Source organism: Equus przewalskii, chromosome 5 (genome assembly GCF_037783145.1).
Source record: "Equus przewalskii isolate Varuska chromosome 5, EquPr2, whole genome shotgun sequence".
In the NCBI taxonomy this organism is placed as follows: domain Eukaryota; kingdom Metazoa; phylum Chordata; class Mammalia; order Perissodactyla; family Equidae; genus Equus; species Equus przewalskii.
This window is the reverse complement of record NC_091835.1, coordinates 11,643,790-11,665,541: the sequence shown is the minus strand read 5'-3', so window position 1 is coordinate 11,665,541 and position 21,752 is coordinate 11,643,790. Positions and strand designations below refer to the sequence as shown.

At 41.5% G+C, this 21,752-nt stretch overlaps 1 protein-coding gene across 2 annotated transcripts; it reads right to left on the bottom strand.

The window, feature by feature from the left end:
• Positions 1-458: 458 nt before the first annotated feature.
• MOGAT1 (monoacylglycerol O-acyltransferase 1) lies at positions 459-21,466 on the bottom strand. 2 transcript variants are annotated; one of them, XR_543911.2, is made up of 7 exons: positions 21,145-21,352; positions 16,564-16,742; positions 16,016-16,220; positions 11,633-11,807; positions 10,865-11,064; positions 7,176-7,314; positions 459-1,512 (listed from the first exon to the last, which is right to left on the bottom strand). XR_543911.2 is itself a non-coding variant. In XM_008514378.2 (6 exons), exons 1-6 carry the CDS (start codon positions 21,236-21,238, stop codon positions 1,358-1,360), a joined length of 1,008 nt encoding a protein of 335 aa, XP_008512600.1. In that variant the 5' UTR covers positions 21,239-21,466; the 3' UTR covers positions 459-1,357. The 2 variants fall into 2 exon arrangements, 1 of the variants encoding a protein (XP_008512600.1); XM_008514378.2 differs by lacking the exon at positions 7,176-7,314 and having other exon boundaries at positions 21,145-21,466.
• Between the last annotated feature and the right edge of the window lie 286 nt (positions 21,467-21,752).

The following is a 21,752-nucleotide window of genomic DNA, read 5'->3' as shown; positions in this document are numbered from 1 at the left end:
GAAAGCGGGTCTTGTCTCATAAGAGGTTTCATCTTATGATACAGCTTAAAAAATTCTTCACCTTACAGCAAAGTTTCATGTTCATCTTTAAATACACTCATTTAAAAAGTGCTCATTTTGTGCCTACTAAGTGCCATGAGCCGACCCAGCCACTAGGGACACACCAGTGAGGAGGAAAAACAAGGCTCCCAGCCCCACGGACCTGCCACTCTGGTTCAGATGACACTCACACAATGTGAGTCAACTGCACTGGAGACATCTCATCAGAGAGCGCCTTTCTTTCCTAGCTCGTCTTACATAAAGAGGCCATTTGGGAAGAAAATTAAAACCATTTCTGTTACCGTGAAAACCTTTTGGAATTTCAATGTCCTAAAACACGTGCTAAAGCAGGTCTTCCAAAAGACTTCCTTGTCTAACAGCAAATGAACCTATTTCTAAGCAAATGACAAGGATGACTGTTTCTTTTTTTTTTTTTTAAGATTTCATTTTTTTCCTTTTTCTCCCCAAAGCCCCCCGGTACATAGTTGTATATTCTTAATTGTGGGTCCTTCTAGTTGTGGCTTGTGGGACGCCGCCTCAGCGTGGCTTGATGAGTGGTGCCATGTCCGCGCCCAGGAGTCAAACCGACGAAACACTGGGCCGCCTGCAGCAGAGCACGTGGACTTAACCACTCAACCACGGGGCTGGCCCCAGGATGACTGTTTCTAAGCACGACCAGAAATGAGGAGACCTGCTCTAATCCATGTGGGTTTCCACATAATAGATTCATCCTATTTCAAAACCTGCATAAAAGTTCTGCACTATTGTATAAAAATGCATTGGTTGACATGACCTAAAGGAGCAAATTATCAAAGTCTTAAAAGTAACATGATTTATTAACAAATGGTCTGTTCAAGCAGAAAAGAAAAGAAATGATCTCTTCTAGCTCTGTATGGCAAATTATTTTACACACTGTCTCCTAAATGTTCCAGTTGTGCTAAGCAACATCTGTCATACTTAGTGAAACTGCCACCTTAAATTATTGTGATGTTTAGTTAAAAGGACCTAATTATTCTTCAAAACTGTCATTTTTTTGAGGACATGAATAATTCTAAGCCGTTTCTTAACTTGTAAAATGATTTCAACTTTCTAAACGAGGAAAATTATTAAAAGGCTTATTGTCATTTCCTACCTGATCCTACAGCCACAGACTGTATCTTTATTCACCACAGAGAAACATCAGCATCTGTCACCATAAATAAATCTCTTCAGTTGCAAATTTGATTCCATAGTCAAAGAAAAAAATAAACTTATTTAAAATATTTATTCTCTCACTGGGATGTTTTCTTTTCTTCCTTTATGCCTTCTAAGAGGATAGTTATTTAAAAATGAGAGTTTTGTGCTCCGGAACACCAAACTTCCCTTTATGCTCCTCAAATAATTTCCTTAGCTCCTCCATATAGGTCTTATGCAACTCCTCAATCTGCTCTGGAGTCGGGTGCAGAGTCTGCTGAACAGGAATTGGGCGGCCAACTGCAAAAACAGAGAACACATCATGCATAAGGAACCAAAACCACTCCACCGCCGACTCCTGCCTCGAATGGCCAGCCCTGGAAAGATATGCCAATCAGAAGCCGTCAGGCCGGCTGGCTCCAATCCCTTTTTCATTTTACTGGCTGCCTCCAGTGGTCACACCATCCCCTTTGATAACAAATAAAGAACTTTCCTTCTCAGCAGATGCTGGATTGTCAGGACCCTGGTGGTTTTGACTCTGAGTCAAGTGAACCTCTGTGCTGGCTGCGGCTGTGAGGGAAGAGGACATGGCTTTGTGTGCACGTCACCAGCATTCTCCCTCCCGGACAGCTGACAGCCGGTCCACAGTGCCCTATTGTGACTGCCTGGGAAACCTTCAATCATAAGCTGTCAATCCTCTGTTGTTTTTAATGTCATCCTAAACAATTTAAAAAAGATATACCTTTACAGCTAAGAGTCTATACTAGAAAACACATGTAATTACAAATATTCCACTGTCTGTAACAGTGGAAAAGCCTCCAATGAAAAGTCCAAATAGAAAAATTATTAAATAAATCACAGAACATTCATTCAATGGAATCCTAGGCAATTTTTTTAAAAAATGAAATAATATTTTTGTAACTATGTGGTGAGGAATGTTAACTAGACTGGTTGTGGGGATCATTTCACAATATATATGAATATCAAATCGTTATGTTGTACACCTGAAACTGATATAAAGTGATACGTCAATTATACCTCAAAAAAATGAATGTATTTGTGTACACACACACAGACACAGCTATCTAAAAAGTATTAAGTGGGAAAAAAGTTGTAAAATAATACACTATGACCCCATTAATGAAAAAGTATTTACATTTCTAGGTGTATTATAAGCTTTTAGTGTATTACACGTCTGGAAAGACAGACTGATAACCGGTACCTAGCGGGCGGGAGGCAAAGGGCAGGGAACTTTCGCTTTATCTGTATTGTATGCATTTTCTACAATGAGAACGTATTTGAGTTTTACCTGTATAATAAAAAATGAACTAATTAATTTTTTAAAGCCTGGTAACTTATATACATATTTTAAAGAGCGTTTACATCACCAATATTTTACACAATACAGATACACGTGGCTTCGGGGTCCGCTCTCCTGGAGCCTCCGTTATTCACTGCGCCCTCTGTTGGTCCCATGCTGCTACTGATGCCAAGGGCTGAAAATGGACAGGATGTTCAAGGATCCCCTGGGCAGCAAACTGCTTCTGTGTATCACCTTTGATTAGCTTGGGCACGAGGCCAAGCCGGGCCGTAGGTAACAGACTGGAAGTCGGACGGGAGGAGATTCCCTCTGGCCTACCCTAGGTCGCGTCATTCTACATCCACGGCTAGAATGCATGTCAGTAACAAGGTGGTTAGTTAAGAGAAAACCAAGTAAATGTCGTCACAGAGAAAGAAGGAAGGGATAAATGATATCAGTATGGGAGGAGCGGGGGCACAGAGAAGGGAATTGATACACACACATGCACATACAATATAATGTATTATATAATAAGGAGATATATATATATATATATATATAATGTATCTCCAAATGCACACACACATATCCTTACTGCAATATTAATAGTCACAAATTTCTAAGTTTTTAACCAGATATAGCCTCAAGAAGCTCATGTACAGTTTTCTTTGATAGCCTGGATGTCACACTTACATACAGGCATACCTCATTTCACTGTTTGCTTTCTTACGTTTCACAGATACTGCGTTTTTTTACAACACCCTCCACCAGCAAAAAGATTACGACTCACCGAAGGTTCAGATGACAGTTAGCAAGGAAGTATGTTTTACTTAAGGTACGTGCATTATCTTTTTAGACATAATGCTATGGCACATGTAATAGACTACGGTAGAGCGTAAACATAATTTTTATATGCACTGGGAAACCCCAAAATTTGTGTGACTCGCTTTATTGCAATATTCGCTTTATTGCGGTGGTCTGGAACAGAACTTGCAATACCTCCGAGGTACGCCTGCATAGGAGATGTCAGTCCTTTATAATTCAACATAAAGAACTGGACACATAAACATCTCGCTGTCAGTCATGCTTGAAATATGGATTGGGAGAGGCTAACGTGGTGACGGGGGGGAAGTGGAGCTGGTGTAGCACAAACAGCCCCAGGCTAGACCAGATCTGGTGCTAGCTCACCAGCAAGTACACTAAGCTAGTGAGGAACTTCCTGCCTGGCCTTAATTTTCACATGTGTAGGATAAAAGAGTGAAATGATGATCTTGAAGGTTCCTTTCAGCTCTGAATTTTATTGTTTGAGGAAAAAACTGAGAAATCTCCATGCATCTTGAGAATCTTCATTCCAAACTACGAGCAAATTCATGGTTTGATAGAAATAGCTTCTGTTTCTTACTGAAATTATCCCAAGGAGAGAGGTCAAGTGCAACTATTGGGGTGGGAGCGGGGACTTATAAAGAGACACAGTGATCTAAGATTAAATGTGCTGTTCCCAGCTGACTTTAACGAGGACCGGTGAATTCTGAATTATTGAGTCTTATTTCTTATGAGCTATCCTACAGTTAATTTCAATCCTGTTCTTTTCTTGCTAAACAGTTTTTACCATATTTCAGAGAGTTCTTCCAGAGAGCTCAAACATAGCCATATATATTGAATTTATCATCATAAGACTTTTCCCCTTAAAGTGTGAGACAGACGTAATCACCCTTGCCTTTCTTATTTACGTGCAGAGAACTGACCTGCTGAAAGTTCCTAAGTTACACAGAAAAACAGAGGAAATTAAGATTTACACCCAAAACTCCTGCCCCTCCTTACTAAACTAACCCCAAATGGGATTAGAGAGTAAGAAGATTTTCTCAATTGCTTTTTAGGGATAAAGACGGAGATAACAAAACAAAACTTGGCAAATCTGAGGAGAGTCCCTTGTGCCCTAGAAGACCAGAATTCATTCTCGCCACAAAAAGGAGATTTTTACCACTAAGGAGGAGAAAACGATGTTTTCAACATAAGACTAAGTCGCAAACTGCTGGATAACTCTCTCTTTACAACACAAAAGAAAAAACAGCTGCATCAGGCTGCTCTTGGAAATAGAACTCCTTGTCCTCGAAAAATCAGCCCACATCTATTGTGGCAAAGTTAGGAATCACAGCTATTGTGTATGTTTCAGTGCTTTTTATAGCTGGCACGCTCATTTGTTGCATTTTCCAATTCCATCCAAAATTGAAGATTAGTTATGCATTTGCTGTCTCACCCAGCAGTCTTGCTCTGATTTCTATGATGCTGTGTTGTATTTCCCTAAGTTGAAGAAGGAGCAGCTTCATGAGCCACTGCACCTACAGCTGGGGAAGAGTTTGGAAATGGGCATTATTTTCTTCTCCTTGAGGCAAAGAGTAGATCTTTCACAGTAAGAAATCTTTGTTCTATTTTTCTGGAATTGTGAAAATTCCACAGTTGTTTCTCTCTTTAATGGTCTCACGCAGGAACTACTCTTTCTTTAGATGCTATGTAGCTGTACACTAGAGAAAGAACAGGCAGGGGGCTGTGTGGCAGAGTAGGGTTGTGAAGAGGCAAAACGTGGGTGCCCGATGAAACCTGGGTTCAAGTGCAACCTCTGGCTTATGGTGGAGGCTCAAAAGATGGCCAAGGTAAGTGTGTGTCTAAGTATGTATATGTATGCATACGCACACACACATACTCATGAACGCTTACTGAGCATGTAATACGTCATACTGGGCACCATTCTAACCTTTTTAATATTATTATCTCTTTTAATCCTTACTTTACAATTAGAACTTAATTTATGTTCCCTTGCCTTCCTTTCTATTTCAGAGAATCCCTTAGCCTGCTTTTTCCCATCAGGATAGAATAATAACTTGAAATATAATGGACTACTTTTGTCCTCAAGTGCATTCAATGCGATTTTATTTAAATAAAGTACATTCCCTTCCCTTTCTTTTGTTATTAAAAAAAAATTCAAACCTACAGGAAAAATAATGCAATAAGCACTTGCATACCCTTCCTCTAGACTCACCAATTTTTAACATTTTGCACACACATACAACATGAACAGCCACGTGCCACATAACATTTTGGTCAAAGACGTACCACGTATACAAGGGTGGTCCCATAAGATCAGCACCATCCAGCCTAGGTGTGTGGTAGGCTATACCATCTAGGTTTGTGTAAGTGCACTCTCTGATGCTTGCATAACAAAATCACCTAAGGACACATTTCTCAGAACACATCCTCATTGTTAGGTGACAAAAGACTGTATACATACGTATTATTGTTTTTATTTTTGTAGAACAATTTGAAAGTAAGTTGTACATGTCAATAATTTGATCGTGTTCCCATCCTTAAATATTTCAGCTTGTATACTAAGAACAAGAACACTGTCCTTTACAACACCACCATTATCATATCCAAGGAATTTAACCTCCACACGATATTATTTTGTACGTAATCCACATTCTCACTTGATCAGTCGTCTCCATGATATCCTTTATAGTTGTCTCCTCCCCAGTCCGTGACAGCTGCTGTATATCTTTGAGCCCTCCCTCCTTTTTGTCTTTTAAGACACTGATATTTTTGATGAGTCCAGCCCAGTCATTTTGTATAATGTCCCACAATCTGCGTTTGTCTGACTATTTCCTCATGATTTGATTCAGATTAACATTTTGCAAGAATACTTACAAAGGAAAATCAAAACACATTTGGTAGCTCTCAACAATCTGGCCAGGAAGGCTTCTGCTCGGTATACCAACCCACACTCACCTGGCACCTGGGGTTTACAGGGACTTTCTCACTGTAATGCCCGGAATAACCCAGAGAGAAGATGGGACGATTATTATAGTCTTCTCTGTAAATTGTAAAATCTGAGGCTCAGAGAAGATAAATGAAACATTCAAAATCACCCCAAGCCAGACCTCAAATCTACACCACTTCCTTTGGTACCTTTGGCTGATGCAGAATAAATACGTTCTTAATGTCCATATTGATTTCTGCATACAGCTGGTACCTGAACATAGGCCGTAGCCATCGTGTTGGGCCTACAGATGGAAAGAACCAATTTCTTAATGGCACTGTTTATATTTTTTCAGTGTTGCCGTAAGAATCAAACTGAAATAAACACTTCTATCACATCCATAATCAGAAGACAGGCTCATGAGTTAACTGAAAGTCCGTGGAAGTCTGGAGGCTAGAAAAGATGGGGTTGGAGCCCTTGCTGTGTCACATGCAAACACAGCTGAGGAGCATGTCCAGGTAGCCGAAATTCAAATAATCTAACACCAAGGGGGAGAGAGAGTTCTTCTCTATGACGAATGCTAACTAATTAATACAGAAGGGATGCTAGAGTTAGAAAATCATCAGTTTGCGGCCACGACTGTAATAATTGATTCAGGCAAGAATTATCAACGGAAATTAAAACCATCAAGTAAAGTTGGATGGAGAATAGGATAATCACAGTCTCTATGTAACACTACCACCAGGTTGCTTGTTAATAAAGAAGGGGAGAAAATCTTTAGGTTTACATAAGATAAATCTATAAATTTATCTTTACAGTAGAGAAACCCAGCAAACACGTTACCCAAATGATCAAAGTTTAATATCACCAACATAAGACAACTGACATCAAGTGTCTCCTGATGTGACGTACCGAGGAGGACGCAATGCCATTTCTGTGGGATTCTTGTCAAATATGCATAACCGGAATATAAGCATGATGAAACACACCAACCCAAGTTGAAGAACATTGTACAAAACAAGTGAGCTCTACTCTTCAAAACTGCTCACGCCTTAAAGATAAAAAAAAAGTTGAAAAACCATTCCTGTTTAAAGTAGGCAAAAGAGATGTGAAAATTAAAAGTAACGTATGATCCTGCTTAGGGAAATAATATCCCCCCTAAAAAATCACAGCTCACAACGAAATTATTGTGGCGATTGGTAAAATTTGAATAGACTGTACACTAGTTAATAGTACTTTATCAATATTCCACTTCTTGAATTATACTCACAGTTGGAAGAGAATAATCTTGTCCGTAGGAGATACAGAAACGTAACAGGAGCAAAGGGTCATGATGTCTGTACTGACTCAAACAGCTCAGTGATAAGAATAGTAGAAAGTGTATTTATTATACCATTAGAGAGAGAGAAACTAGGAAAATGTTAACAACTGGTGAGTCCAGGAGAAAAAAAGCACACAGGAGTTCATCTTACTACTCATGAAACTTTTCTAAGATTTGACTTCTTCAACATAAAATTTTAAAAATTAAAATCAACACATACTCTGATATATGAAATATCCTCTTTTAAATAACAAGTGTCCCTTGTATCTTGCTTTCTTGTCCAAACAATTTCCAGTCACACCACCCGTAACGGCTCGACTATTAGAACTGAATATTAATTGATCTTAAAAATTTTAATGTGTACTTGTTTGAGTTTTGAAAACTTAAGACTTGCAACCAGACAGGCCTAACTAAAGACTAATTTGTTCATTCACAAGCGTGTCTTGAGTTCCTGCTCTGTGAGAATTATAAGGGAAAACCCCTCCTGGAACTCTGTAATGCAATGTTCTTCTGAGGAACTGTGATTCTTTATTATACATTGTTCTTTTTTTTTTTTTTGAGGAAGATGAGACCTGAGCTACCATCCGCTGCCAATCCTTCTCTTTTTTTCTGAGAAAGACTGGCCCTGAGCTAACATCCGTGCCCATCTTCCTCTACTTTATCTGTGGGACACCTGCCACAGCATGGTTTGCCAAGCGGTGCCATGTCCACACCCGGGATCCGAACTGGTGAACCCTGGGCTGCCGAAGCAGAACGTGCGCACTTAACCGCTGTGCCACGGAGCCGGCCCCAACACACATTGTTCTTAAAGTCTAAACTTATCCTCATTTTCTCTCCTGGTTGTCAGGATGCATGTGCTATTTAAATCAGTTTCTCTCCATTATTATATAATGAAACACAACATATGTGAACATTTTACTATTGCGCTTTGACAAAGTGATAATAACATTCATAAAATATGTAAACTACACACCATTTGTGAAATGTGGAAAGAAAATAGATGGTAGATTCTTTATAAATTATGTCCATTGAAAATGACCCTCAGCAAAGAGGAAAGAGGGTTTTGATGGAGGATGCAGAGAAACCTGATGGTTTAGCAAGGTTTTGTGTGAGAAATATGCAGAAGGGGTAACTCTGGCCTGACAATGGCACTTTGAATTTAGTGAGAACACATTTTTAAAGGGATTTAATTAACAGGCCATTAACAGACAAAAGCACTACAGTGTTAGAAAGAATCACATACACTGAAATGAACACTCTGGTTGAAGTTGCTGATGAAGTGGGGTCCAAAAGACGTGTGTGGAAACTACAGGATGGAGAATCTGAGCATCTCTGGACCCCTGTGAGTGAGAAGATTATAGATGAAGTGATGATTTAGGATGAATTCAACTAATATTTAGTGAGTTCTTGTGATGCAAGGGAGAGTTAACAACCTCTGAATTAAGTAGCAGGGGGAACAGAGGAGCGACAAAATACCTTGCCACTCTGGATGCTGCCTGAATTCTGCCTGGGGTGTGTCAGGGAGTCAACAAAGAAACAACTCTGGGTTTGAAGGGCATGGATTTAAAATGGAAACGAACATAGTAACTTAGATCACTGTTTCATTATCATATGGTTTCATTCTCTGTTGTATTTGATTGATACACAGCTTTGCTTTTGTTTATGGAATTATAAATATCCTATCGCTGACTTGCATTTATTTCAAGTAAATAAGTCTTTAAATATACATCGCCTGAGGGTCTGGTTCACACACAGCAGGCTGCTCTCAATCATCTGACTCCCACTCAACCACCATAAGATCTTGGCAGCTGAGTCTTTATGAAATGTTCATATTCTTAGCTTGGGTTTCAAAAGGCTTCAGATGATAGCAGGATACTGAGGATGCTAGAGACTAGAAAGGGTGTTTCTCATGTAATCATTGGAGGGGTAAGTGGAGGGATGGACTGAAGCAACTCTCCCTTTTTCTGAATCTTTAAGGGAAGTGCATTGAACAGGCACGAATGAAAACCGGGGCTGTAGTTTTCTGGTCTTTACAATGAATTCAGATTCGGTCACTTTCATTTGACCCTTGACCAATTAATTACTTGTCAGTAGAGGTGTAATCAGGCTAGATGAAATGACAAACCACTTGACTCAAAAAAATAAAGTTTAACCCAACCAAGCGATAACTGTTATCATTTAACTCAACAAAATACACTTGCTTTCAATATCTACAACTTATTTCATGGTGCATATGAGTTCCACCTAATTAAACTTTTAGTTCCTCAGCTTTCCTGAATCCCCCAAAATACCACCCACAGTACCTTGCACAGAAGGGATCAAAAATGACTAATTAATATTATCCCACAAAACGTAACCAGCTTATCTCACCAAACACTTAAACTTATCTCAGTATTCCTGTTACACTAACTAATCAACAGCCTGTTAACATTCCATGTGAGTTAAATATGGTATTTAAAAATAATATCATGTGATTGCACGTAAAATGAGAAGCTCTTATAAACTGACAAGAGTAAAATCTCATTCTAATGAAACGGATCTCAAAAACTTTTTAATTTCATTTAATGGCGCCCCACAGTGAAAGGTACTTCCAGTTTCATATCAAGTATACAGTTTTGATTAATTCTGCTAAGCACCTGACTCAGCACTTTCTCCTTTTCAGCTCTCCATCCCTTTTTGGCCTGAGGAGCTAGTTATTTTACTCTTCAGTCCTTTTATCAATATGGTCTGTCACCCTCCTCCCTTATCTCAATTCCCCCAAACATGCAATTTCTAAAAATAAAATCAGCCTATATTAGAATACATACAAATATAGCTAGTCGTCAAAAGAAAAAATGCTTTTGCTCTAGAAACTGATGTCGATGTGAGTTAAACATGATAAAGACACCTGTTCTAGAGAAATCTGCATATATTAATAGACTCTGATGTAGCTTGGTCATCAAAGAATCACTATGTTATAATCTGCTAAGACAGAGAAACCGATTCATCCTAGAGTATTATTTAGAAACTTTATTTCTAAAGCTGGATTCTACCTGTCGTTCAATAGCAGTATTCTTGAAAGTCATCAATTCCCATTCAAATGGAAAATACAGTCATTTCATAAATAAAACGCATCCTATAAATGCAGCTCAAATAACATCTCTAGGATTATTATTTTACAAACTTCTTACTCGAAGCCACTCCCTTGCATTAGCGCCACAATCAATAACAATAAACATTGCTCAAAGTTGAATAATACCTTTCCTCATTTTAACAAGCTTTTAGTCTCCAATGTACATACCAACAGTGTGGATAGGCTTCCTATAAGGCACTATGCCAAAACTGTACTGAAAAATCCCTCTGGCGTGGAACAGTGGTAGAGCAAACCCCATGATCTTCTGTAGTTTCTCCTGCACAGTTCGAAGCCATGAGCCTTCAGGGTTGCTAACTTGCTTAAATAGTTCATTTTCACCAAAAGAAAACACAGGGACTAAAGAGGCACTGCAAATAACCAAGGGGAAGAATAAGAAGTTTTAATGAAAAGGACTGAAATACCTTATCCTGTCCAGCTGACTTGTGTAACAGATTCCTAACAATTCTTTAATATTCTAGTCTCCCTATACCCTGCTACCTTTCCGCTCCGTCCATTGAAACTGACTCACACTTGACATCTTCGGGAGAGGTCCTTAGCAGCCTAGGAATTTGTGGAATTCTATTCTACAGAAAATGAAGGCTCCAGGGAGCTTCTTTTTCACCTACAGTTTTGGCCATAGTTCATTCATTCATTTGGCTGGAAGTTTACACTGTGCCTATAAAATTTTGTACGTTTTTTTGTTTGCTTTGCTTTGCTTATAAAGATATAGTTTACTTGCTGGAAGCTAGGGCACTGAGCTGCCTCAGTGGGAGGGTCATATTCCATTCTCCGTGAACATCTGCTTCTGCTTTTTGGTAAGGTTGATTAGGGAGAGGTCTATGTTCGAGGGCTAGAAAAATTACTTTACTTCTTCGTGTTCATTGAATAATGACTTAACTTTTCAGACCCAGTTACCTGAAATGAGAAGCCACTTACCCATGGGTCAAAGCCAGCTTAACAAATCCTTTCCGCTGGCGGATGAACAGAGTGAATTTTCCAGGATGAGCATCCAGCGATTCTTTGGCGCCCCCAAGGATAATCACTGAAATGTTCCCACCTCCCTCCTTGCTCAGCACGTGGGACACACTTCTCTTAGAAACTGAGACTGCCCCTTCGTGAATAAAACAAAAGGTGTAACTAATTATCCTTTTTAAAAAATTAAAACATTTTTATAATATTCTACGGCATCCGTGAACATTTAACAAAATTTCCTACATTGCTTACATTTGGAGCACCTTGCAGGTTTCAAATTTCGTCATAGCCAAATCTTTGGCAATGTATTCCATTAATAAGATCTGACATTTTGGCAGGTGATGGGTTAGATCTTTAAAATGTCACTTGATCCTTACCAGGTCTGCCACTTGTCTGGGTAGGTTGTACACTGCTCAACTCTACAGACTTCATTTATAGTGCATCCTAAGTAAAAGATGCCCCTGGAGTTGTTCAGTGCACAACCTGCATAGCTGTTCATGGTGGCCTTAATCATTATCCTGGCAAATCCTTGCTCAAAACTACAAAGTATATCCTCTAGGAGGTTGCACTGGATCTTCTGAACCCAAAACGGCCTGTTTTCAAATATTCTATATGGCTTCTTGCTTCCCAAATGTGGATTTATAATGTAAATGGCTTAAAAAATTCAGACATTTGAGAAACAACCTGGGATCACTTGCCAGATCTCTACGTGGTTCCAAAATGTCTAGTCTGATTTTGGTAAATTGTTTCTTAAAATAGTTACATAATTGTTCAGTCTTTGTAAAAGGCTTTTGCACATGAAAATAACTGTAAAGACTCCTTTTCAGGTTTTAAATACCTATCTACTCTTGGAGGGACATACTAGGAACTCTTGGAGGAAATGAAAACACACACCCCCTCACGACGCATATTTCAGAGACAATCGCTTTTAAATGTCTTACTGTTTCCTTCCATTCTTGGTTTGATCTATTTTTTCAGTCATAAAAGAATGTGCTAGAAAGCCCTTAAAAAGTCACAGCATACCTCATCTCTTAAAGGAAAATTATATGCTCATTTTACTGTGGGTTCCTATTACCAGGGGAATATAAAATTGAGACAGGATGCTGAATGACCACCCACTCTCTTAAGAGAAGAGGTAGAGGGCAGTGGGGAAGAGGACAGACAACCTGAGCCTTGATGGGTCTCAACTACCACTGAGTTCAAGGTGTAGCCATTCCCCTCTGCGTGCCCTGAGTGAGGCCTGGCGCCATTACTTCCACTGGAAAGAGGGCCTCTTGGATTTCCAGACCCCTGCCTCTCCTCTGGCCACTTTCCAGCTTCCTCTCTAGGCTCCCTTTCTTCAGGCCATCCTTAAGTGCTGCTGTGACGTAAGGCTCTGATAAGAACTGCATGTTTGTATCCTCCAAAATTCACATGTTGAAACTCTAACCCCCAGTAGGATGGTATTAGGGAGTAGAGCCTTTGGGAGGTAATTAGGTCTTGAGAATGAAGCCCCCAAGATGGGACTAGCATTCTTAGAAGAAGAGAAAGAGAGCTAGGGTTCTCTCTCTCTCCAGCATGTGAAGGTACAACAAGAAGATGGCCGTCTGCAAACCAAGAAGTTGGCCATCACCAGACACCAGCTCTGCCAGTGCCCTGATCTTGGACTTCTAGCCTCCAGAACTGCGAGAAATAAATTTCTTTTGTTTAAGCAACCCAGTCTACGGTATTCTGTTAGAGCAGCCCGAACTGACTAACACAGGCTCCTTCATTGACTCTAATATCGTCTAATCTTATCTACACACTTGGACTCAACTACCTCTTAGGTGTGCTGAGTTCTCCCAAATCCATCTCCTGGGAGATCTTCCTCCTGAGGCTCTGGGCCTACATCTTCAATCGCCCAACGAACATCTCTACCTCAACAGCTCCAAGACACCTCAAACTCCATACTTCCAAATCCAATGCATTACCTTCTTCCTCAAAGTTGTTCCTCTTCCAACATCACCTACCAAGGTGAATGGGACCATCAGCTATCCAGTCACTCAAGACAGAAGCCAAGTCTCATTTGCATTCCCCTCTCCTTAGCCACCACGTTGACTCATCACTCACTTGTTTATTCAAAAGCACTTATTGAGAACCTGCTACAGGCAAGATGCTGTGCTAGACTCTGACGATATGATGATAATACACAGTGGCTGCCTTCATGAGGCTGAATCAATCACTAAGTCTTGTTGACTCTATCAACTACGTTTCATATCAATCCCCTCTTCAGTATTTCCACCATCAGTCACTGTGCTAGTCTGGCCCTTATCCCTCTCGCTTGATCACTGCAATAGGTCCCTTCCATCATCACAGTCTTCAGGCTCACCTCACTCCAACCTATTTCTAAACTGCTGCCTGAATGATCTTTCTAACACACAAAATCCATTCAGGTTCCTCCTCACTGCCTCACAAGTACCCCATGGCTTACCTATGAGATAAAAAGTAAAGTATATATCAGGCTATTATGATCTGATCTCTGCTATGCACATGGCCTTAATGGGTGGACAGAAGGGAGCATGAGCCTTGAAACAGAGTCTGCTCAGTATAGATTCACCAAAATGGGCCAAGAGGAATGGTTTGGAGTTGGGACTTATGGCCACAGAAATCTAGCAGGTGAGAGCAAAGCAGACACCTGTCAGCAAAGGTGAAACCCTATTGGGTCCTTACTACATGAGGTCTGAGCACATGTCTGGCTGTCTTTCATACCCAGAGAGGCAGCCACCATGCAGTCACAGAGTAGAAGGGCAGACTTGGGCCAGGGGCTGTCCTAGGAAGCTGGTTCTGGAAGGATTGAGAACTCTCTAAACTTAAGAGACAAGGATAGCTCAAACCTCCACTGGCTATAAGTTTGGATATTTATATTTAGTTTTTAGGAAAAGATCTCATGATGTCATTACCAGTGATGGCAGACAGGTTTCAACTTAAATGCCAACTCTAGTAAATGGCAGTGGCTGTGGGGGTACCATAGGGAGAAAGACTCTAAGGTTGATTATCTATCTCTGACATAGCCATGGAGATGGGTGTACCTACATCTCTTGTGCCATGAATTTGCCACATCTGCTCTCAATTACACTATTCAAATTCACCTGTGGCTACACTTTGATCAGCAAACAGTATACTGTAAATATATTTCTATGAGGTTTTTTTTTTTTGTCTCCCTTTAATTTTCTTCCTTTTATAAAACTCTAACCCAATGTCTGCAAAACAAGGAAGGGAAGGATTCTTCTCCTCTTTGGTAGTTCCCCAAACTTCTCTTCTTCTCTTAGTGGGCCCCCTAGAGGCCACATGCAGTGACAGCCCAGACTGGACGAAGCACCCAGGGCTTTCTGGGTAAAGGTTCATAAACAGAACCCGAAAACCCAGCCACAGATGCTGGTCTTTTGATGTTTAGTGATTTCCTACCAGGTATATGATGACAACCGAGGCTTGAGAAATTAACAGGCAGTAATGAAAACCTGGAAGACCACAGAGAACTCTATTTCTGTATATGCCACTTACTGATTGTGAAATTAGAATTTTTCAGAAAGAGACAATCTACTTTTCTTTATCTCCAAGAATGCAAAGACAACAACAATTAACCTACACAACGATCATAAACATAAGGCACTTTATAAGTTATTATAGTTCATGGTTAGTCACTAAGTTGGTCAAGCTGGAAAACCAAACAAATTGAGCCTCTTAAGTTGAAGTGAGAGCTATTAACACAAGCTTCTGTACACATTCATATGGTATCTTTACAGCATTTCAGCTGAATTTCATTCTCAGAATTGGTAGAATTATGGGTTCACTAACCAAAGAGTCTCCCACCAGTTCAGAGTAGCAGAGTAGAATAGAGTCTTATTTCTCAGCCAAGTTATGTTTCATCAAGGAAGAAAAAGATAGCAGATCGAGTATGATTAGTTTATATGCTGCCATTACTTTAAGACACATTGGAGGACATTTTCCATCTCTAATATTCATAAACGCATGCAAAACACCTCTCCAGAGGTGCAATTTATACTCATTTGATCCATGATTCTCTCTTCCACTTCTGGATACAGAAAATACATTCACCGATTCACTCTTTCATTAAATGCACAACTATCGAACATTCCTGTATTCCAGGGACTACGCTAGACACTTAGAGTGGAACAGAAAAAAAGACACAGTGTGAGCCTTCCGGGAACTTAGGGTGCAAAAGAGCAGATGGAGTGGAGTAACAGATGGGGATAAAGACAAAAGGTTTTACTCTAAGAAACTGTAAATCCCACTGGGTTTGGGAGGGAACATTCTGTGTGGTCCTGCCACCCTAGAACGTTGTAGAAATAGTGATCTGCCTTCACTTACCAAAGCTCAGCACATATTCTCGGAAGAAAGGACACCAGAACCAAAACGGGAGCAAGTGAACATATGCAGTACAGCCGGGAAACAGCTCCTTGAAGTCTGAATAATTGGTACAAAAGTTTCCAAAGGCTCCAGCAACAAGCACTCCATGGGGGTGAAACCCGAATATGTAGTTGTGACTTGGATTCAAATCCCAAGTTTTGAGGACCTACAGCACATTTATATTGAGATACAGAAGAAAATGTTCCCTCATCAGTTTCCAATAAGAAACCAAAGGACCCGCGATTAGTTCTTATATCAAGAGGAAATGGAGAATATGATTTGTCTTAGTTCCCTGTGTTAGAACTGTTCCCAAATTATTTCCTGAGTCCAGGAAATAGCTTTCACATAGCCTTCTAAATTATGTCAATTTAGCTTAGAGTCCATTGAGTAACGTGGGCTGAATTGCAGGCTTTCTCCCTCTAAAAAGGGAAAAGTTTGAACTATATGCGATGAAAAATTTTCATTCATCTAAAACTCAAAATAATACTATATAAAACAATTCTACTCACGTGAATCGGAAAATAGTCCTTAAAGTACCTCCAAACGGTCCAGTTTCTGACCCAGTTGGATCTCCTGCCTCCTTGCTCTGGGGTACGCCGGTCAAAGTACAACCACGTCAAATAAGGAATGTAGAGGAACCAATAGTTACGTATGATCAGTATCACGAAGATTCCAGTGCACACCTGTGCTGTAAGAAAGGGAAGAACCTCAGGAATCAGGGTCAGTTAGCACCTGCTCGTGTGCTGCACGATCACTGACCCATGGTAGGGAGATTTAATCCATATAAAGTGTGTTAAACTGACCCTCAGTTCAAGCGAGCTGATAGAACAAGCGACGGTATAGGATTATTTAACATTTATTGGATGTTTACCATATGCCAAGCATTGTACTGTGTACTCTACCAAAATATTTTTATTTAATCCTCATGCAAAGCAGACACAGTCCTTTTAATATCCTTTTTATACAACAGACAATGGAGGCTCAGAGAGATTAAGTGAATTGCCCAAGCCACACAGAATGGAAATGGTTTATCTGTCTAAATTCAAAGTCCACTCTTAGCCACAGCCCTCCCTGACGTGACACATGGAGGGACCAGCCCTGACAGGAGGGATGCAGAGGAATTCCTACCACAGGTATTCCCCTTGACTGAGCAGCCCACATAGAAAGTGCATCCCAGTGACAAACTTCATTTTCAGGAACTCTATTGCCAGACATAGAAATGGCACAGGAGCGACCTTCAACATCTCAGCTCACGTCACTTCCTGCAACATTTCATAACGACAGAGCAATCCTGATTGTTCATGCACCTCGTGAAATACCTTCAAACTATATGACGCAAGAACTGATAAAACTTGACCTGGGGACTAGTGACCAGAATGTTTGTCTTAAGGCAATACATTAAGATAAGCTAGATATTTTCTTTTCATATCTGTGCTATGTATTATAGTAAAAAATACCTATAAAAGGAGAACTACAACCAAGGGGGGAGCATGAAGACATAAAGCCTGGCACACAGTAGTGTTCAATAAGTGCCAGCTATTACTATCACTTTACAGAGCGCCCCTGCCCCTTTCTCTTCCACTCTGGGCTGCGACCTCTAATCCAGTGCTGACTTCAACCTCCAAAACTCCTACCCACTCCCTATCCACCTCGTGAAAAAGAGCTTTGTCCACAAATGATCCGTCATGATACCTGAGCAATAGCACCTGGATCTATCATTGTTTTATAGATATATATATACTTTTGCCAAAAATAGAACACGTATTTATATTTCTGGAAATACATAACTCGATGTGTTTCCCAGTATAGATTTAACCCCAGTATAGAACTGAACAGCATCAGAGGACTGACTTGCTCTCTCCAGAGTGGGTTAAAGGTTAAAGAGTGCATGAAAGGTTAAGGAAGCATGGGCTCTCCACCCCGCTGTGGGGTTTTGTTGCATTCTAGAACTGCCAACAAAGTTCCCAGGAGTCCAAAAGACTGTCCTCTGCCCTTGTTCCTACCAGGATCATTCTCTTTCGCTTCATCCGCTTCCTTCTACCCAGGTCTGAGTGCTGACAATTTACCAGTGTTAGTTAATTTTCTGTTTATTTCACTAAAATGTGCAAAGAAATTTACAAGAAACTTAGGTAGGTCTCCTTATTCTCTGCTCCAAGCTAGATCAGGTAAGCCATGATGGAGCAGGAAAGGGAGAGAATAGGTACTGAGCAGTGACCATCTTCCATAGCCAATCTCTTTTACTCCTCACAACCCTCAAGGTACACATGACTGTCCCCATTTTCCATCTTGGAAGAAATATAGGAGATAGAGGAACAAGTTAATACCACAAAGAAGCAATCAGATAAATCCAGAAGGTGAGGCATCTTGCAGGACAGAGAACGTGCTTCTTCAAGGCTTTGTAGACAAGAAAACAAATGGGGGACACTGTTCTGAATTAAAAGACACATAAAAACTAAATGTACCTCGAGGGTCTTGTTTGGATCCCGGTTCCAAGAAACCAACAATAAAAGTCTACTTTTGCCATAATTTAGGAAATCTGAGAATGAACTGGTTTAGGTGTTTTTAAGCACTATTGTTAATTATGCTACATGTGACAATGGTAGTATGATTATGTAAAAAATACTTAATGTACACATGCATACTAAAGAATTCAGGATTAAAATATCATAATGTGATTTGTTTTAAAATACTTTTACAAAATAACAGATAAAACTAATATGGCAAATTGTTTATTATAAAGCCAGGTAATGAGTATATGGGAGTTCATATCCTTCTCTCTAATTTCCATATGTTTAAAATTTTTCATAATAAAATTTCCAAAATACATAATATAAAACAATATGCTCATGTAACACAAATGTCAAATGCACGCAATATAAGCATTTAAATGAATTGCCTGTCGAGCCACTGTAGTTTGATTCAAATTAGGAATCAAGGGTCATGGCCAAGTCACTAGTCCACTCTCACACTGGACACCCTTGGCTCCACCACTGCCTTTGAGCCATGTGACCTTGAGCAATCTACGTCACCTCTGACTTCTCTCATCTGCAAAATGAGTTCAGGGGTAGCCCCTACCTCACAGGGTTAATATGAGTAGAGACACGTGGGGTAGCTGGCTTTCCTTCTGGGGGACCCAGTGGAGGCTGTCATTCAATCCATACCTTCCATGGACCACGCACATGCTGGGTGCTCCCTCACCAAGCTTGTGTGCTAGGAATGCAATGCAGATCTTTCTCGACTAACCCCTGACATACATGAATACAAGCAATGACAAGCGCCATGTAAACAAAAAGGACAGTGGGCCATCAGAGGTGTGCCGATTGATCAGCAAGGTCAGGGTCCAAGTTCAAGCCACTAACGCGGGCAGCACAGTGGTTAAAACAGGGACTCTTGGGTAGAATTCCTGGGCTTACATCCAGCTCCTCTACCTCCTACTAGCTGTGTGACCTTGAAGAATTTACTTCATCTCGTGGGTCCCTCATCTGTCCACTGGGTGCAGGAATGAACAATCCTGACCTCACAGGGTGGTTGTGAAGATTACAAGGTTATTAGCGTCTGGTGCTTAGAAGAGTACCTGGCACACAGTCCCCCACAAGTGTATCTGTTATGATCTCGATGGCCCTTTGGTCCAGAGCAAAAGGCAGTGTAACGTCATCAACCCTGTCTCACAGTTCGGTCTGTGAGCACTTAATGAGTTAACGTTTCAAATTTCCCTTTTCAGGAAACCCCAGCTGCACAGTAGAGTCGCTGGGAGCCTCTGTTTAGAAAATCAATCAATCAATAATCCTGATGCAGGGCTCAGTTTTGTAACAAATGAAATAGAAATTCTAGAGACAGAGCCTGGGCATCAGATTTTTTAGGAGCTCCTCCAGTGATTCTATCTAATGTGCAGCCAACGTTGAGAACCACTGATCTAGGCATTCGAAATCTAAAACCGGGGGCCAGCTGAGTGATTAAGTTCGTGTGCTCTGATTTGGTGGCCTGGGTTTGGCCAGTTCGGATCTTGGGTGCAGACCTACACATTGCTCATCAAGCCATGCTGTGGTAGCATCCCACATAGAAGAACTAGAATGACTTACAACTAGGATATACAACTGTGTACTGGGGCTTTCGGGAGGAAAAAAAAGAAAGAGGCAGATTAGCAACAGATGTTGGCTTACTACCAATCTTCCTCACCAAAAAAGCAAAAAAAAGCATACCTTAAAAGAAAAAGTAAAACCATTTCAAAAGTGCCAACGTCTAAAGTGCAATGAGTTTATTACTGTTATTATTATTGCAGCCTCATCAGTGCACAACCCATGATCTTACAGCACACAGATGATTTTAGCCTTCAGAGGAGTTTAAGTTCCCACTAATTTCTCTCTCCTCTCATACCATCCTCCATTTACTCCAAGAGCAGAACAAACATCCAGAAGAAAAAAAAAGCGCTCAGGCAAGCCCCCAGGCCCACCTAGTGACCGCCTCAGGTACGTTTCTCCACGGTCTTAATTTGGGAACCCGCCAGAACACACCCTTGGTTCGAATTATTTAGACAGAGGCCACTCAACCCAACGTTTGGTGCAGTCTTCTGTGCTGCAAGGTACCTTTCTGGCTCTGCAAGACCTTCAACCTGGAAAAGCTAACAGCTGCGTGTCATGAGGGTGGGGAGAGGAAGGAATCAGCTTTTAAATGCTTGGGAATTGTTTTTCCATTTATGAGTTGCCAATTCAAGAAACGAGTTTCCCACATTTTGAGGGGGATAAAGTGCAAAGTTCTCCAGCTCGATGGGGTGGTGGTTACATTTGCCAAAACTTACAATCTGTGCCTTTTATTGTAGGGAGGGTACACCTCAATTAAAAAAAAATAGCACAGGGGAAAATAAAGTTGGCAAATTGTCGTTGGCTACGAGGTTCATGTAGGGAGAGCAGCCAAAGAGGAGAGTGCCAAGAACGCTCTCTTGGACCTGCCAGCTCTGGCTTACAAGGGAAGAAGGGCTGGAGGCTCTAAGCGCGTCCTTGGACAAGGACTATCCGGGAGCAGGGAGAAGGAGCCCCCTGCCCCGTGCTGTTCTGCCTGGATCTTGCTCAGCCAGGGGCGCGCGAGGTCCTTACCGAGCAGCAGGAAGGTGAGCACCCACTGCAGCACCGCCGCCGTCTGCAGCCGCCGCGCCAGCGGGATGTTGAGCGGCGCGAATTCGATCTTCATGTCTCCGTTCGGGCGAGGATCGCGCCGACCTGGGGCCGCCTGGAACCTCGCTGCGCCGCAACGCCGGCTACGGGGACCAGGAGGAGGTGGCGGCCCGGGAGTGGGCGGGGACTGAAGTACGCCTTGGGTGGGAGGGCCCGCCCGGGCGGAGGTTGGGGCTGCCAATCACGCGCGCCTGGTCCCGAGCGCCTGGGGCGCGTTCGCTGGCGAGAGCGCGCCGCGTTGGGCACAAGGGACAGCGAGAGGGGTCAGCTGGTGGCTCAGCAGCGTGGGCTCCTGCCGCCCTGCCCAGGACCTGGGGTCTCCACTGGGATCTGACCCTTCTTTAGCGGATCGATCATCGTGCGTGCGCTCGGCTTCAGCATCCGCCCTTAAACCCACCCCTTCTTCCGAACTCTCTGCAGCTGGGGAAGGGTTAGTCCCAGGAATCGCCTGGAGGGAGGCGCGGGACTCAGCTTCTCTGGGAGCAGGGTACTCATCGGCTCGTTGGTCTGTGCCCGCCACACCACCCCCA